The 19,128-nt window shown below is 41.4% G+C and overlaps 1 protein-coding gene across 2 annotated transcripts in view; it reads left to right on the top strand.

Annotated features, from left to right (window-relative positions):
- PPP1R1C (protein phosphatase 1 regulatory inhibitor subunit 1C) overlaps positions 1-19,128 on the top strand; it is a 56,890-nt gene that overhangs the window by 20,286 nt on the left and 17,476 nt on the right. Inside the window, exons 3-4 of one of the 2 annotated variants that reach the window (XM_020808263.3) lie at positions 7,774-7,814; positions 15,297-15,357. In XM_020808263.3, coding sequence (XP_020663922.1) covers positions 7,774-7,814; positions 15,297-15,357 — 102 coding nt within the window. Of the gene's footprint in view, positions 1-7,773; positions 7,815-15,296; positions 15,369-19,128 lie in introns of both variants that reach the window. The other variant, XM_020808264.3, reaches the window with a different exon arrangement.

Raw genomic sequence — 19,128 nt, 5'->3', positions numbered from 1 at the left:
GTCCTGGATTAAAAAGCAAGACGGAGGTAGGCCTTGCAATTCCCTCAATATTTTCCACAACACTGAGAAAGGCATGCTTGCATCTTTCGGCATAGGAGGTGTATAGCAAGCAAAGCCAACAACAGCTGTTTTCAATTTCAGATTTGTGCTTATGGTTTAGTCATAAAATCTACTGACAACGCCATACAGCAGTAAAAAAAAACAGTCATTGTCAACTACTGATTTTATATATTTTTAAATAAGAAAACAGCTGTTTTTTCTCCCCTCTTTGTTTCCCGCTCTATTGCAATAATAAGAACATTAGACTGAATAATCACCCCCACCTTTCTTACTTTATTCATTTGTCTCTTTCACTTCAGGAATTCAGGACGACTTAGAATCTACTCGGTATTGCATTAAAAAAAAACATATTTAGTGATGCAGTGTTACAGTGAAAAGGAACATACCTCTCTTTTTTAGGACTCTGACTTCTGGAAATCCCCAGCAGTTGTAGTGAGTGGGCCTCTTGGCTGTGAGATGCTCTTGAGGCGTAGCCCTCCCCCCTCAAAAGGCAACTGTTTCAAGCTCTAAGCTATCTTTTCTATGCATAGCTCTTATGATATATTATGCTATAAACAACTGTGCTATGGAGCCATCTTTCTGGAATAACAATTGTGTTCCTTTGTGTGCATTCTAAACACTGCCAACAAAGAGATCTTTGCTACATATTAGCCTAAATTCTCCTTACCTAGTTCTGCTGGCATAACACAAACAGTATGACTTCAGAGGCAAATTGCCCCAAATTGAGAAATTATTCAGACACATACTGAGTTGTGTAGCTCGGCGTGCAACTGACAATGTCTACTGTGATTCCTTAATTTCGGGCAATTTGCCTCCAAAAGCTATGCCATTTTCTTAACTAACTAGGGGAGGTTGTTATTTTATTGTATTGTATTTTTTATTTATTTATTTATTTATTTATTTATTTATTTATTTATTTATTTATTTATTTATTTATTTATTTATATTTATACCCCACCTATCTGGACTACCAGACCACTCTAGGCGGCTTCCAATACAAAATCAAACAATGAAACACAGACAAGAACATAATAATTCAGTAACAGTTACAATGAAATAAAGAATAGGGAAAAGTAAGAAGAAAAATCAACAGTTGGCTGGAGGAAAGGCCTGGATGAACAACCATGTTTTAAATTGGGTTTTAAAGATGCCCAACGTAGGGGCCGTGCGAATCTCTGGAGGGAGATTGTTCCAGAGGCGAGGAGCCACTGCCGAGAAGGCCCGGTTTCGTGTCTTCTCCATCCGGGCCTCTCTCGGAGTCAGGCTCCTCAGCCTCACCTCCTGACTTGTTATTTCTCACACAGTTGTGAACGATGTCCAACTAAAAACATTCTATTTGTGACATTTCCACCACATGTGATAAAGGGTTCACATTCCCCACACGTATTGAGCAATCTATTTATTTAAACCCATCCCCCAAAGTACCCATAAATCTTCTGATGTTCTCAAAAAATACTTTCCATGTTCTTCATTCAAGATCTTTTGACAATAAGCTCTCAACAACAATATTTACCTGACATTTACCTAGAAATCTTGAATAAGTTACTTTGTTGGACTACAGCAGCATCCATATTTGCTGGTGGACTCAAAGACTGAAGTTCCCCAAAGGAGGTGGTTTAGACACTAAGGTCAAGAAATGTCAGTTTTCCCCACAGGGTATTCACAGAGATCTTCATTAGAATATAAAGGAAGCAATCTAGATTTCGCTTTTTACTGCCCAGGATCCATATGAAGAAACACCTTTAAAAACAACAACAGCAACAACTCCAGCAATTACATTAGTAGCTGGGGCTGATTTTTCTGTTTTATTTTCCTCTCCCAAACTGAATACACCATTCTCCTTTGCATAGGTAAGAAAATCATTTTGTCCTCCTGCTCCTTTATAATACTAGTTTTCTCCACTGAAGAGTAGATTAGATTTCATTAGATGAAATCCAATAAATATTCAATGATGAAGAGTAGACCTTTGGTCTAGATGGGCGGGGTAGAAATCCAATCCAATAAAATAAATAAATAAATATACAGTATAAATACTTAAATATTTACCAGCAAAGAATACTGAAATGTTTTCCTCGACAGATGTCATAGGAAGCGTAGATTTGATTTGTCAAGGCTTTAATGTTGGTTTGCTCACCTGGGGATGAATATGTGAAGGAAGCGAATACTGGTGGGAACAGAAACGAACACGCTTTGAATATAATTGGTAGTTTTGAGAAATACGGTAGATTCCAAGGAAGTGGGGGGGGATTCTTGTGTCAATCAGCAATCAATATGTTCTTCTCTCCCCCCACCCCAATCTAGCTGATTTATCTTGTTAAATTTAATTAGCCCATAGCCAGTTTATTGATTGTAGAAGCAAAAGTACTTCTAATTGGCATGTTAATTGTAATTTGTACTCTATGTAACTTCCTTATCTTTATGGGTCTTACAAAAGATAAGACCATTTTTGCGCACAGCAGTCCATGACGTCACCACTATGAAGTGGCTGGGGGGACATCCAGGGGAAATGTCCATCAGAGGAGCTAATTTTGGCATTTCTTTTTATTGGTGAAGTAAATATTAAAAAAGGAGAGGTTACATGTGGGAGAATATGTCTGATGGTGAGCTCAGCAACAGGGCCTGTGGCTCAGGCGAAGGTATCTCCCAGGCTAGTCTCCTAAAATCCTGCCAAGTCTCGAAATGGAGGAAAACATTTCTCAGATCATTAAAAGTGGAGCTGTCTTAAGGGGCAAAACATCTCTGTTTACTCTAATGTGCACTCTGTACTCACAGGCTGTGAACAATCTGGACTGAATACAACTCTTGCTGGTGGGTACAGGCAGTATGAACCATGCCCCAAAATTTCTGCTTCCTGGAGCAGGTTTTTAGGGTGCACAAGGGCTGCAGGATGGAGGGGATGGTGGATTCTGGAGAATGCAGATGCAGGATCCATGCCTTACTCCAAACTGATGAATTTTGTGTGGTTCAGGTTCAGTTTGAGCCTGTTTGCCCTGGTCAATTCCAAAACCGAAGCCAAGCATTGTTTGAGCATCCAGACAGTGTCCACTGCAGAAGTTGTAAAAGAAAGACAGAGTTGTGTGTCATCAGCATGCTGATGACCTTCCCTGGTGGCTTTGCATAGATGTTAAAAAGCATTGTGGATACTGGTGATCCCTAGGGCATGCCACAATTGAGTGTCTAAGGAGCTGACAATTCATCCCTAAGCTGAACTCTCTGGACAGGGTCCTCAAGGAAGGTTCGGAGCCAGCCCTTAGAAGAAGGGAAGGGTAAATGACTTTTGAGTCTTCTCTACCTGGAGAACCTTAAAAAGGGTTGCCATGTCACAACTGACTTGACAGCACATGATCATTAATAACATAACTTAACATAACATGTAACATAACATAAACAGCTGAAATACTGTTGTGCAACCCCGTGAGACACAACTGGCATAACTTTTAGAAGCGAATTGCCATAAGTTAAGAAATCTCTGTAAGTATTGTCTGTTGCAGACCAAATTGCACAATTGAGTATGCAACCGATAAAGCTACAGAGATTTCATTATCCTATGGCAACTTGCACCCAAAGGTTAGGCCATTTATGTAGATTCTCAACAGCATTTCAGGGAATAGAATAGAACAGAATAGAAATATTGCTTCTGGTCAGTTCTATACAGTACTTTGCATCAGACTACAGGCAGTGCTAATTCAAACAAAGATACAGTTCAAGGGCCGTTGCAATTTTGTCTTGAACCAGCAGGTTGCTTTTGACTGTCTTTGGGTGTGTAGACTTGTAAATGGGACTATCTGCAAGTGCACTGAACAATTTTATTGCTGAACCTTGCATCCTTTCTCAGATAGCATCATTCATTAGAAAGCAGTGCCATAGAAACAACCTTCCTCAGTTCCAAGGAATTATTTACACATCCTTTTCAGTACAGCTGGTTTCCTCTTACAAGGGCTACACTGCTTTATTACTTGGTGCCAGGGACTGATAAGCCCCGAGACTGTTTTTATTACCATCTGGGTCCTTCTTATCAATACACAGAGCAATATCTGTCTAGAGGGAGACAGCAGTACTTATAAATGCTGCCAGGAAGAGAGGGATTAGCTTGCTAAAATCTACATATTTCCTTATTTTTTTTCATAATGTGATAAAGCTCTGACACAGAGATAAATGGGCTGAAATTCCCTAATTGGTGTGATCATGCCAGCCCGTGCTTTCCCAGAGGACAAGTGACAAAATATAATGTTGTACCTGGGATGCTGGATTGGGATCTGGGAGATCTAGGCTGTGGTCCTCACGGAGTCACAGAGCTTTACTTGAAGGGCTGGTCATTCTCAGCCTAGTTTACCCCACAGGATTTTTGTGGGGATGCAGTAGAGAGAGAGGAGAGCCACGTGCGCTGCCTGCAGCATTGGCTGTGGAGGAAATATTGGAGGAAAATGCAACTAACCAGCAAAAGAAAAGAAAAGAAAAGAAAAGAAAAGAAAAGAAAAGAAAAGAAAAGAAAAGAAAAGAAAAGAAAAGAAAATTCTCTTCAGCTTGCTCAAGCGTTGCAAGAAAAGGTGTGCCTCCACTAAAGATCCCAATAAAATTCAGAATTTCCCCATACAATCAGCCCAAGTAAAAGGAACTTTGAAATTAAGTAGAGTAGGACCCCCATATCCACGGCGATCAGTGCCAAATTCCCCATCCCTTGGATGCGAGAACCTGCAGATAATAGTGAATCCTATACATGGTCTATGGCTCCCTTCAGTGATCAGTTCTGATAATTACATCCCTGAAATACATATTTCTGTGGGGGGTTTGTTAGTTTCTTTTAGCATTTTTATTATTTTCAGACCACGAATAAATGAAAGCAAGGATATGGGGATCTTACTGTAGTGATTTGTTTGCTATTTCACATGCAAGGTTTTAAAGAGCCAATCAAGCTCCTCACTTAAAACAGTCGATTAGTATTATTCAAAATCAGATGCATGGGGTGAAGTTCTGGACAGACACTTAGTACCATATGGCTGGGAGTGGAAATGTACAGACCATGGACTGAGAGCAAATTTCAGTGAAGAACTGTTCACAGTAACAGTTACATTACTATGGATCTTCTGGCACATACCTCCATATAAGACTAGAGTGGGGGAGGGCGGGGAAGGAAAAGGGGGGGATCAACATGGCGAGAAAGGGTATGTAAAATGGTGGGGAAACATAATGTACTTAGTCCCTTTGCACTGGGATGAGGATGATAATAAAGGATAATAGGGGTGATAATAAAAGAGAGGACCTTGCTACTCTTACAAAGCCCAAGCATTGTACTTTAATGAGGAGCTTGCAGGGCACAGAGCTTCACAGAAACACCTGCTATTAACACAGAGTTAGACCTGACTATGACCTTTCCTCAGTAATTAAATGTTAACTACATACACCTTTGTGGCACCATTTCTTTCAACAAGTGAAATTTTAAAAAGAAGGAATGACACATTCAGTAGCCCAAGAAAAAAAAGTGTAAGGTGTTGCTGGAATAAAGGAGAAGCAACAATTTTATGAAGACAGTTTATAACCTGAGATTGTGAGGGTTTGAGTTAATGTTTGTTTGTTTTCAATGAGGTCTTCAAAGTCTGCTCAGGACAATCCTGACAGTCATTATGGTGGTGAGAATCAGTACCTGGAGTTCCTTTGAAGCAGCGCATCTGGCAATGACAAGAGATCTACAGCCTTTAAACCTCTACAGCCAGTGGAAGGCGGAAAACAGACTCTGGTGGCCTAGGACACTGGTTCTTAACCTTGGGTTACTCAGGAGTTTTGGACTGCAACTCCCAGAAGCCTTCACCACCAACTGTGCTGGCTGGGGTTTCTGGGAGTTGCAGTTCAAAGACATCCGAGTAACAAAGGTTAAGAACCACTGGCCTAGGACAGTGTTTCCCAACCTTGCGTCCCCAATGGTCTTGACTACAAGTCCCAGAAACCTGGCCAGCACAGCTAGTGGCAAAGGCTTTGGGGAGTTCTAGTCTAAGAACACCTGGAGATCCACTGTCCTGGGACTAAATTTCGTAAACACAAGAAAACATACTGTGCTTTCCCCAAAACATGGAACAACTGAACCAGAAGAGTGAAGGCTATGTAACTTAAGATAGTATTGTGTGGTTTGTAGATGATGACATTGCCAAAGCCTGTGCTCCACTTTGCCTTTTCCATATCACTAGTGAAGCATTTGATGGGCAGTGGGGTGGCTAATGTGATTATGTTTTTATGTTCTTTTGCAATCTTTCCACTAGTGACTGTTGCAATCACAGAGAACTGGACCAAGACACTAAAAATGTATTCAGTGGTTTTGTCTACAATAATGCTGGGAAAGGTCGAAAGCAGCAGGAAAAAAGGAAGACCCTATATCAGATGAATGGACCCCCTAAAGAAAGTCACAGGCTTGAGTTTGCAGGAGCTGAGTAGGAATGTTGAGGACGGGACATTCTGGAGAGTGCTCATTCATAGTTTTGCCATAAGTCAGAAGTGACTTGGTGGCATGTAACCGCAACAAAGTGCCACTTTTTCCTGGCTGCTTCTTTGGTTCCAGGTTCTACTTTCTTCTCCCTTGTGAAGTTATGGGATGATGTTAGGCAATCAGAGATCATGAAATGATGACTTCATCAACATATGAAGCCCTCCAGATTTTGCAATGACATCGTGTCATTGAGGTCAAATGTGCATGTCAGTGAGTAAGACAGTGCAAGACTCCTCAGTTTATTTTAGGACCTCATTCAGAATTCAGACCTGATTTGGCTCAGTCTGATTTGCACCTGATCTGAATCCAAAATGGACCCAAATCCAAGACAAACATTGGAATTCCAGCTTTTCCCACCTTCTTTTGGTCCACATTTATTTTCATGGATTTAATGGGATAGGGAAATGTGATAGCCTACAGAGCCAGGATTACTGTTGACAAATCTCATGCACTTAGGTCCATCCATGTGTGAATGTGTGTGTGAAACAATTATAATAATTTTCTTTAATATGGTCAGATAACATACAGTATTTGTTTCTTCATACACTTATATGATGCATAAGACTTACATCCTGTACTAAATGTTTCCTCAAAGCCCATATAATTAATTTGAATAAACAAGGCTGCTTTAATTGATCAAAGGCCTTAAAGGATATCTACTTATATATATAAATTTAGAAGTGATGCAGTCCATCAGCAATGCTTTACTACAGTTGTGGGGGGATCACTTCCCCTGTCCCTCCACCAAGGAGGTGTTCCATTTGCTGATATCATGGAGTGGCTCGCTTGTTGAGCCACTTCATGATACTGGAAATTACAGCTGGAAGGATCCTTGAAGGCTTGCTTTTGGTAATTTGTGGCTCAGAAAGATGTGGGCAGGAACTCTCTGGGGATGATTTGGGTCACTCCAACAATTATGTTGTGTGATCACTGGAAAAAGGATTGAAACAATCTGTCCTCACAGTGGACCAAGCCACAGGCAAAATGCCCATCTGATTGCACCTTAAGTTTCTCTTGCTCTCATAGGTTGTGAGTTTAATTCCCCACTGTGCAACCCAGAAGAGCTAGCTCGTGTAGCTTGGGGCAAGCTAGTGCTCCCCAGAAGAAGGGGAGGGTCAACCACTTATAAGTGTTCTCTACTTAAAACTGACTTGACGGTATTATTCTAGAGTAGACATGCAAAGGACTGCACTGTTTGTCTGTTTTCATGTGTCTAATTGTGTTTCTGTATTCCACAGAAACAGAAGAGAAAAGAATGAACAACAATTCTCAAGATGACGTAAGTTAATAATGCTGAATTTGATTATCATTTAATTATTATTTAATTATGAATTCTATAACAAACATTTAGAAAATACCTTGTGACTTGTTGTCACTACAGCAAAGTGTAACAATAGCAATGAAAATATAACAATAAACTTTGTTGTAGCATGCACAGATGTGCAGCAACAGAACTGCTAACATGATGCAGGATATATATTGAAAAACATCTTTCAAGCAGGCTGTGCTGGGAGCAGATATGTCAGCTGTGTCTCTGCATCATTTATGATTGGCTGATTCATTTGTTTAGTACTAATGCCTGCCCCTAAATAAGGCCGTCTCATCTATGTCTACATAACTGTGTGCCTCTATTCATTCAGTTAAAATTCTCCCTAGAGTACCTTTAATGGTAGGTTTAAGGTAGTATCCATTGCTGTCTCTCACCCTTGCTTTCCTCTAGTTTTGAGTCACACCCTGTATGGGGGTTCATACAAATACACGGGAGTGGAGGCTAACTTTTATGACAACAGATCATTCTCATTTGCGCATAGCAAAGGTATGTATCAGATGCTGCTAAATGCTGATGACTGAGTGAAACTGGGGGAGGAGCTTGTAGCAGTTCTACCATTTTGTTAACTCTGGTCAACTTCAGAGTGAACACAAGACTTTTTTTTTCTTGAGGCAGAAAAGCAGATGGTGCCCTTCACTCATTAGAGCAAGCCCGATTAATCTGGTGGAAGGAGGCAGCAAAGCCTGCAAGTACAACTCAGTAGAAATACAATCAACAATGCAAATAGTTAGCAACCTATTGTCTTTTAGTGATCAGTCTGCTGCTCAGCCACTTCACTCTTCCTAGGGTCAGCCCTAAGAGGCTTCCTTCCAAATCAACCAGAACTGAAGTAACCAAAATAGCATTTTTTTCAGGTTTTGATTTCTGTGAAGATTCTGGGGTTGGGTAAAGAGAGAGCAAGGGGATGGGGCTGCAGGACTGACAGATACATTTCTAACCCCACAACAAGTTTCACTAGGGTTTCCTTCCACCCACTTTTGGGCAAGGGATTTAAACTTGGGGCTTGGTCAAACATACCAAAAGAACCCCACTAATATCGATTCTGCCATCATTTACATTGTTATATAAATTGCCATTCACACAATGGATGGATAACATAAATTCATTTGGCCAGCTACAGTAATCAGGTTTTTCCCCACTACTCTAGCATGGTCTTTTAACAATGATACAATCCCTGTATCAATGTATTCTTGAAGGCTTTCACAGCCGGGATCTGATGGTTGTTGTGGGTCCCTGTATCGCTTTGATCTTTATTGATTTGTCTCATGTGAACATTGTTGTCAATTTATGTACTGTGAGAACAAGTCGGGTTCTTGGGCACTATGGCCTCTGCATGTATCGATTTAACTTTTTTAATGCTTAGTGATATATCACTTTTTCAAGTCAGTAGCTGCTTTCAACGAAGAGCAACAGTGCATAGAGAAACAAAGTGACCCCACATCTAACAACTGGCGAGGTGTCCCTAGGCAGTTATTAATTGAATTCCAGTATTGCCTTCTACAGTTTTACATTACCACACACCAACATATATGTCAATTTAACGATATATCACTTGCAGAGTTGTTTTTTAAAGGAAAAATTTAGGGCAGTGGAGACCCAGAAACAGAACAGAAAATGAATCGATGTATATGCAGTAACAGGTGTAGCCTTCAGAATCGGTACAAATAGCAAGAAATGCACCAATTTAAATGATAGCCATGTGAACAGGCCCCGTGGTATATACCAGTATACCATGTGACTATAAATATGAATATACCATATGGTGGTGGTGGAAACCATGATTGAAATGCTCCATCTGATCAGGCCCTTAGATAAATAGAATTCTTCACACCTTTTTTTTCTTAGTTGCTTTAAAATTCTTCTGTCACCAGCAGAGAAACTTTTCAGTACTGCCTTGTGGTACGTGGTGCCTCAAGTTCTACCTGTTTATGATTTCAAAACCTATTGCTTTCTTCTCAGACTTGTTCTTCTCAGACCTAGTATAAAAAAAATAGGCATGTTAGTCTGCGAGTGTTATCAGGCAAAAACAAAATAAAAATAAAAGACAAAGGAAACAAAAACATGGCATCTTAAAAACTAACTGCTATATTTTAATGTGAGCTTTTGTCTGGGGAAGTGGACCTGCCTATGAACACCCACATTAAAATATATAACGGTCTTTACAGTGCTATGACATGTTTGTCGTCTTTATTATTTTTCTTTTGTTTTTGCCTAATCTTCTCAGATCTGTTCCTGTAATGGAAAATCATGCTTTTATTTATGATGATACTCCTACTTTTCCTCCCCTTTGTGTCCAAACATGTATTTTCATTGCATCATGTTTACGTTCGTTTTTCAAGTCAGCCGCGGATGCCATTTGACCTTTCTTTCTTTAGCTAGGGAAAAGAAATTAACCAAATTCAGTACGTGCACTCTCTCCACATCAGCATGTCAACCCATCAGTTCATCATTATCATCATATTATATTACCACTACTCCCTGTTTGTCAGTGTTGCCTTGCTTCACTTTCTCTACCGTAGAGTTGATGTGAGGCAAGCAGCTCAGTTCGACATGTTCCTTCCCCGTCAACACACACACACACCATTATAGACTTAGAAAAAGAAGTCCTTAAAAAAAAGTCCCAATCAATTTTAGTTCGCTTCCATTCTTTTTTGAATCCTTTTCTAGGACAGTAATATTAATATTATGTTTCTTCACTTCTTGTGGTCTTGATTTGTGCTGTTTTTGCATGGAAACAAACACTCTATCTTATCTTCTGTCTCACTACTTCATATATGTTTTCTCTGAAGCAGGCAGTTTACACCAACTATGACTGCTTTCCCCTTTATGAATTTAATTTAATTTTATAATTCCAGGAAATTTGAATTTCATTCTTGTTTTGGTTTGGAGTTGCATATCATATCTCTTCCTCTACAACTTCTTCTTTCCCATCTTCTTATTACAATTCATTCTTTCATTTTCCCAGCTCCTTCCCTGAAACTCCATTCTTTATACAGTAATTGTTGTTTACTAAAATTCAATATATTCCATAAACAGCCATCTAAGCTTCACTTCTAATTCTTTTTATCTTGTTCTATTGTAACACTTTAAAGTTCCATGGGGCTATTGATGAATCTTGCAAACACAATTCCAAAAAACAAGTCTCTTCTTGTTTACATTCATATAACAGACAGCATGAACAATTATAACAACAAAATGCTATGATTTGTGCACCCAAGTCCTGGGCAACAGCAGCAATACAGAAGCTGCTTGTAGAATTTGCAAAGTTCAAGCATCCCTTTGATTTCAGACAAAAATCCAAGATATATCCCTCCATTGGGCTGGGTATTCAAAACATAGGAGAATCTTCAAACCCCTAAAATAAAATATCAATATAATTGTATGCAATTCATGAATTCACTATGTAGATTCACCCATCCAACAAAAACATTTTAAAATTATTCTTAAACCAAGCTGGCAAGGGCCTTAGTAGTTCAATTGGCAACATCAGGTCCAGCCTTTTCAGCTCTCCCTCACTATCTGAGATTCAAACCTCTTACTCACAGCCCTTCTCTTTCTTTGCCCCACCCCTTTTGGATGAACCAATATTTTATAGGGGTTACACTGTGGTATTCTGTTTGTATACACCTTTAACCTGTCTTCCTGTTTGGTGAGTCATGCTTTCTTTTTTGCAGAACAACTTAATCTGAGACAAAGAGCTCAGTTCCCCACTAGCAAAGTTGCTTAGTTCATTCTGTTGGTCCCCAAAAGTGGTCCTGACATTCAGGTCACATATGGTGGCCTTTTATTGTCGTGATATAAGACCTCACCAAGGTGGTTTCCTTCCATTTTTGCATGTTCTTTGTCCATGTTCCACTTCCCTTTAGTTTTCAATGGATAATTGAGCATACTATACAGTGGTGCCTCGTATAACGAGTGCCTCGTATAACGAGGAATCCACATAACGATGCCTTTTTTGCGATCGTTTTTGCGATCGCATACCGATGTTGCCTATGGGGAAAAATCGCTTTGCGATGTTTTCCCCATAGGCACCATTTGCCGGCTGAACAAGCAGGCGTTCGCTCGGGAGGAGGTGGGGGAATCTTCCCACCTCCTCCTGCACGATCGCTGGCCTGTCAGCCGGCTGAAAACCCGGCGTTCGCTCGGGAGGAGGTGGGGGAAGCTTCCTACCTCCTCCTGCCCGGATCTCCGGCCTCTTAGCCGGCTGAAGTCCGGCTATGCTTCCGACCCTCCCCCCACGGCTTGGATCCAAGCCGTGGGGGGAGGGTCGGAAGCATAGCCGGACTTCAGCCGGTTGAAAACCCGGCGTTCGCTCAGGAGGAGGTGGGCGAAGCTTCCCACCTCCTCCTGCCCGATCACCGGCCTGTCAGCCAGCTGAAAACCCGGCGTTCGCTCTGGAGGAGGTGGGCGAAGCTTCCCACCTCCTCCTGCCCAATCGCCGGCCTGTCAGCCGGCTGAAAACCCGGCGTTCGCTCGGGAGGAGGTGGGGGAAGCTTCCCACCTCCTCCTGCCCGATCGCCGGCCTCTTAGCCGGCTGAAGTCCGGCTATGCTTCCGACCCTCCCCCCACGGCTTGGATCCAAGCCGTGGGGGGAGGCTGGGAGCGGACTATTCGGCAGTCGCCGAGGCTCGGATCTGAGCCGCGGCAGCTGCTGAACAGTCCGGTTATGCTTCCGACCCTCCCCCCACGGCTTGGATCCGAGCTGCGGAGGGAGGGTGGTGGGATCCGGATGCCTTTCAGGCATCCCGGGCTTGGATCCCACCCGCCGCCGGTTACCCATGGTTTGGGTAACCGGCAGGGGGTGAGATCCAAGCCCGGGATGCCTGAAAGGCATCCAGACCCCCCACTCTCCCCCCGCAGCTTGGATCCGAGCTGCGGCGGCTACCCTAGCCATGGCCGGACTCTAGGGAGTCCAGCCATGGCTGAGGTAGCCGCCGCGGGTCAGATCCAAGCCGCGGGGGGAGGGAGAAAACCGGATAATCCGTTCCTATTAGAACGGATTATCCGGTTTTCAATGCATCTCTATGGGAAAACTCGTTTCACTTAACGATGCTTTCCCATAGCGATGGTTTTTTTAGAACGAATTAACCTCGCTATGCGAGGCACCACTGTACAGTAATTCCTTCAAATAGCAGTGTTCACTATTATGTGGATTTTTGTTTCAAATCGAACCCTAAATATTTAAAAACATTCAGTAATGAGGAACCTCATATCATGCAATTAGCACTCTCTAAATATATCCTGTCATTTATTTAGAAAGTGCATCGTTTCATCTGCTGTAGGAACCACTATCTACTTGAATCTTCATTGATTAAACTAGGCATGTTCAAGGTAGACCTCCTAAATACATAACAAATCAAAGTCTCCAGAGAAATGTCATAAGGTTTTCAAAGTGGAGATTTAAGATTTACTATTTCACAAAGCCAATCTACAACTGCCGAAGTTCATAGATCTCTATGGATGCTAAAGACCCACATATCTCCAGTAGCACTTTATTCACTTTGTCTCAAATACCTGAGGTCTACATTTCTTTTTCATATACTTTCTGCGAAGATTTCCTGTGAAACAACATTCAGAATTTTTTCTGAATCATTCAGAAGCAGAAAGCACAACGGTACTTTGGCTGTAGCCTTTTTCAGACATTCAGAGAAGGCCTAATTTGCAGGCTTGAGCAGGAAGGAAGGTGTCGTTCTTGTCTGTTGATGTCTCTGGTGGGGAACGGGACTCCTTGAAGAGGAGACTGCCTGATGGCAACACAGAGCCTCTCTCTTTGCAGTCAGAAGCCCTGGTGTCTCTCTCGGGATTCCACAGTGGGCAGGATTCTCTTCCTGTTTGTGCTTCCAAATTAAGCCTTCCTGAGCACCCTCTTCTGAAATTAAAGCCTTTAGATTGGTGATTCCCAATCTTGGGTCCCTGGATATTCTTGGACTAAAACTCCCAGAAACTTTAATCACTAGGGGTGCTGGCTGGGGTTTCCTGGGAGTTGCAGTCCAAGAACACCTGGGTGACCCAAGCCACCGCTCTAGAGCACATAGTTCTGTCACTGAATAATACGCATGTCAGTCTATAATTTTAAATGGGTAGTAAAAGTCTGTCCTGATGGGCTTTAAACCAAAGTCTTTATATTTTTTCTCACTAAGATGCAGCATACTAGTAACCACCAAAGGCATATAGATTTAGTTCACCGGAAAAATATACATATGATATATAATACGTAGTATATATAAGAAATACATATTATAACTCGCTTTCATATACTTTGAGGATGGGACAAAATATTTTGTATTTTCAAAATATAACTCCAACTAGATTAAAATCATTGAAACCATGGGGCTGATGTGAGTGCTGGCTTGATAAATTCCCATTCATTCAATGAGGCTACTCTAAAAGGGATTAAAATTTGTGTTCCGCCCTCCAGGGAATAATGATCACAACAACCCTATTCAAGCAATAAGGAACCCACTTGCATTGAGGGGAGTGTGGTAGCCCTTTCCTTTCTCTCACTGCATTAAATATGGATATGTGGCTGTCTGAAGTTACCGTATTCCCCCAGATCAACTCTCCATGATACTTCCCACATACACATACTCAAATCAAGGTTCTGGCTCATGTAGCGAAGCACTTTGTACAGAGCAGCCCTTCTTTTTCCAGACCACTGCATTTTTACGTTCAATGCAGTGATGGAGGGATGGAGCTAATACACTGAAAGCATGTGGGCTCCACAAGCACCCTTGACCACTGAGTAGTCCTGTTGGAAGCATGATACTATCACAACTTGGTGTAGCCAATTGGTTGTGTGCAGACAAAGCCATCCATGAGTGAAGCCGTGCTTCTTAGATCGGCATGGGTGAGCAATGTTTTCAGGGGAGCTCATGACTCTTACTGGAAACAGGGTGCTTCTTCCTTGAATGGGGCCACAATTTTTAAGAAAAAGGAACCTTGTTAATAAAGACAAATGTTAATAAACAACAGTGTAAATAAAAAAAATCTTGGTAACTGAAGTGCAAAAATGAAGCACTGAGTATGATGAAAGAAGTGCAGACAGAAAGCAATGTCTCTACTACCATGTTTCCCCGAAAATAAGACAGAGTCCTACATTAATTTTTGCTCCAAAAAAAGCATAAGAGCTTATTTTCAGGGGGTGTTTTATTTTTTCCATGTACAACAATCTACATTTATTCAAATACAGTCATGTTATCTTCTACTGGTTGCTGCACAATGCTGCACAATGGTGGAAGGAAGGGTTTCACTTAACTGGGGCTTATTTTGGAGGGTACGGCTTACTGTATATTATGAGCATCTTGAAAAATCATACTGGGTCTTATTTTCAGGCTAGGTCTTATTTTGGGGGAAACAGGGTATACTGATTTTCACACTTTCTGGATTTATTAAAACTTCTCTTTCCACTGAAACTATTCTTTTGATTCTCAGTCACAGAATGCCTCCCCCAAACAGAGGAAGCAGAGTGTCTATACCCCTCCTGCCATGAAAGGTACTGTCCAGGTACTGTTGATTAATATGCTCATGTCTTGATAATTCGATCCCTGCATAATCGCATTAACTGAAAAGAGATACTTTGCAGACTATGCCTCTTGCAGTTTCCTTGATACGTTGGGCGTGAATTTCAGGTTACCTCTATTTTTCCCCTGATCAGTGTGGATCAGTTTAAGAGACAGAGAGGCCCACTAAGGAGCACTGAGCAAGGAGCCTGGTAAACATGAAAATATTCCAGGTGTTATCTAGAAGTCAGTGAAGAGTCATACAAAGACAGTAGCAACCTGAATGAAGAAGACAATGAAGAAGAAGGAAAGAACTTAAAGGATGGAAGAGAATTCAGAATGTAAAAGATCAGGGGATACTCCATTTTATGGAGTAGGATGGACAAGAATGGGATTCTCCTGTGCTTGTTATAAAGTAGGGATGGGTGATTTTAAGGTTCCCAGCCTCCACCACAAGCTGCACTTGGCCCAGAAATTGTCATTTTGAACCTTAAAACATGAAAATAGGGAGTGTCTGGATGGGTACTTCCACATTCTTTTGTTTTTCATGGGGGCTTAGGGGACCCCACCCAAAGCTCCCAAAGTGGAAGCCACTGCTCCCAAAATCTTCTGGGAGTAAAAATAGGTTTTTGCCTCCATTTTTTAACTTTGGAGGACTTGTGGTAGCCTTGGAAGGCTACGAAAACGTTCCCACTGGGGCTGCATGAAGCTCACAGGCCACATGATGCCCACTCTTACTTTGTAAAGGGCAGGCTCACCCTACTTATTATTAATATGGCTTATTTACAATTATTTATTTGAAATGTCAAAGAAAGCAGGAAGAAGAGAGAGAGAGATGAATAATCTGGTCACTGCTCTCTCTCTCTTGCTCTCTCTTTCTCCCTCCCCAGAAAAAACCACATACAAACTAAGATGTTATCATCTTTCCCCCCATCCATGTAACAGAAAACAGTAGAATACAGTATTTAGAAGATTAAATTTCTGTAGTACTGTATATTCAAACTATACAACTGGTATTTTTTTCAAGCCTGACTTTTAAAACAGATAATGAAAAGACATTCATTTTACAGGTGCTTGTTTTCCATAACACGCTGCACATTTAATATTTTATACGACTTGATGTGTAAGCTGTCTCAGGTTGAGATCATGTGCTTGAATTAGTCTGGGCTCTGTGGAGATCTCTTACTGTTTTTGCTTCGTATCATGTCATATTTGAAGGGATTATGATAGATCAATAGTCATGGCCTCACATCTTTGGGGGAGCATTTTTTAAAATTGAGTTACAGTTGTATCCCTTGCGCATGGAGGACTTGATTCAGCATGCTTATCTGTGCATTCAAGCCTGCTTGGACACACTCAGCTCACCCTTCCTGGTTAGAGAGAACGGGTGCCATTTTGTATGCTGTGCCAAAGTGAGACAGGAAACTCTACTGTCTCTTCCAGCTGCCTTGTTGTGAATCACATTTTTGTTGCCATGATCTTTGGGATGAGTGGGTGAGCTCGTAGGCCAAAATTCATTTATCAGCCCTGCTAAATAGATGTTCTTAAGTGTTGTACTTGGGACCTTCCAATTTAAGGGAGGATGACACACAGACTATGTGCCACATGTTCCACTTCTCTGTGCTGCAAAATTGCGGTTGGGAGATGCTTCCGCCACCACACCATCATAAAAAAAAAAAGCATTTGCTTTCTTCTGATTCATCTCTTGTCACTTTGGGAAAGAAAGTCTTCTGGGCCTTAGGATGCAGGAGGACACCCAACCGGTAGCATGAAGAGTTTCTTCCAATGCCACAAAACTGGAAACCGTGACAGAAACAGGGAAGTACAAATCCAAGGCCTGATGCCACAGTTCAGTAGCAGGCACCATAACATTAGGAGAAAAGATCCAATATGGCCCCTTGGCCCTGGGAAGTTGGCTGCCTCGTTCTTTGCCCCTTGTTTGTTTGTTTGTTTAATTTGTATACCACCCCACTTGGTGACAGCCACTACCTGATGGCCCCTATAGACTGTTCTCTTTATTTGATACCATAAGGTAGTTTGATGGAACTGGTATATGTCAGCTGACAGATCAGGCAGTTCCTTCCCAAAATGCCCTTCCTGTTTGTGTCGGTTTCCTTTGTATTCCTTTGCAAGATATCATCCGACAGACTTTTAAGCAGGAAATGGCTTACTCCGTCATTTATACATGTAGGCGTTTTACTGGAATGCAGCATGCTGGAAAAATCAATGTGAGTGCTATTGATTGCAGAGCTATCTCCAGAACAAGGCAGACAGCAGCTTAGATGACTGCTATTCAGTACAGGATCCTTATGAAGATTATGTTTCTGCACTTAATGGATGCTGGGAGACACTTTTTTCCCCCATTTGAAAAGCCTCTATCTCTTTTCCTCTTCTCCCTAGTGGTGCTGATTAGATGCTTACGTACTCTGCGTGCTGAGCAAAACCACACATTGGGAATGCTATTTTCTGTTTATTGAAGAGCTTGTTTGAAGGCTTATTTTTAGTAGATTCTAGTCACTTATCAAATAATCAGTTTCCACTTTACAAATGCACATGTATATATGTAGGCAGGCAGGCAGGCAGACAGACAGACAGACACACACACACACACACACACAGAGAGAGAGAGAGAGAGAGAGAGAGAGAGAGAGAGAGAGATGATGTAGAGGCATAAAATAATATTCTAAAGGAATGCTTTGATCACCTGAACATGTTCAGTAAAATTTACGAGAGAGTCAGGCTTTATTTTAAGACTTGTCAGTTGCCCTGAGTGATGCATATGCCAAGGAAGTTTTAAAAAAAACACCAACACCACCACACCATATTGGAGGAAAGGGGATCAGTTGTCTGACCCAGTTCTGTTGTCAAGGGAGGGGGAAATAGGTTCGCCATCCCCCTTGAACCATGCTTTGTCTTCTCCCAACACCTCTTTTTAGAAAACCGTCTTTTAAAATGAAGGGCATAAAATACAACATTCTCTGTGTAAAGAATGAGTTGTGTGCTTTAAGAAGACAAGCAGTTTAAGAATACAGTAGACCCCTCTGAAGAACAGAGTTAATAAACAGAACTAGCACACAAGAAAGCCTCATTTGAAAGAGTATCTCAAGGTTTGGTCACTCAAGACCAAGAGCATATTTTTCTATATCTTGAACGCTCTACTTATTCAAGTAATCATTTAAACACACACACAGAGAGAGAGAGAGACTTATATAGGGATGTGTGTCTCACTCTTGGTGATAAAACAAGAAAGCAAATTTCTTTTAGCAACAAGATCTTGCTGTGTGAGATTTCTTGAAAAAGAGATTCTCGCGATATTTTTTTTCCTCAATAGTTTTGGACAGGAAATGGAAGCATGCACAGAATTTAAGTGTTTCTTGAGCAAGATAGCAATTTGGCAAAGTCCTCTCAAAGGACTTTGCCAAATCAAAGGCATTCTTCAACAGTAGATGCAAAAGACATGTTGTGGTTCTAATACTGTCCTGCTGAAGGAAAAAAAATCTGCTTCTGTTCTGGGCACAGAAAGAGCTCTATAGTGAAAAAACAGGGAAGAGGAACCTGGGCATCTTGCTGTCACAGGGAGTGGGTTTTGTCATGGAGTGTTAGGAGTGCAAGACAGTGAAATTCACCTATAACATCTGGTTGATTGATTGTTTGACTGACTGACTGTGTTAGTTACGTTCCTCGTATATGAACATGACGAAGAGCTAAACATTAGATATTTATATTAATGGAGCTAGAGTCCATTAGGGTTAGACTTCACCCTT

Source organism: Pogona vitticeps, chromosome 1 (genome assembly GCF_051106095.1).
Source record: "Pogona vitticeps strain Pit_001003342236 chromosome 1, PviZW2.1, whole genome shotgun sequence".
Taxonomy (NCBI): Eukaryota; Metazoa; Chordata; class Lepidosauria; order Squamata; family Agamidae; genus Pogona; species Pogona vitticeps.
This window is presented reverse-complemented; position numbering and strand designations above follow the sequence as displayed.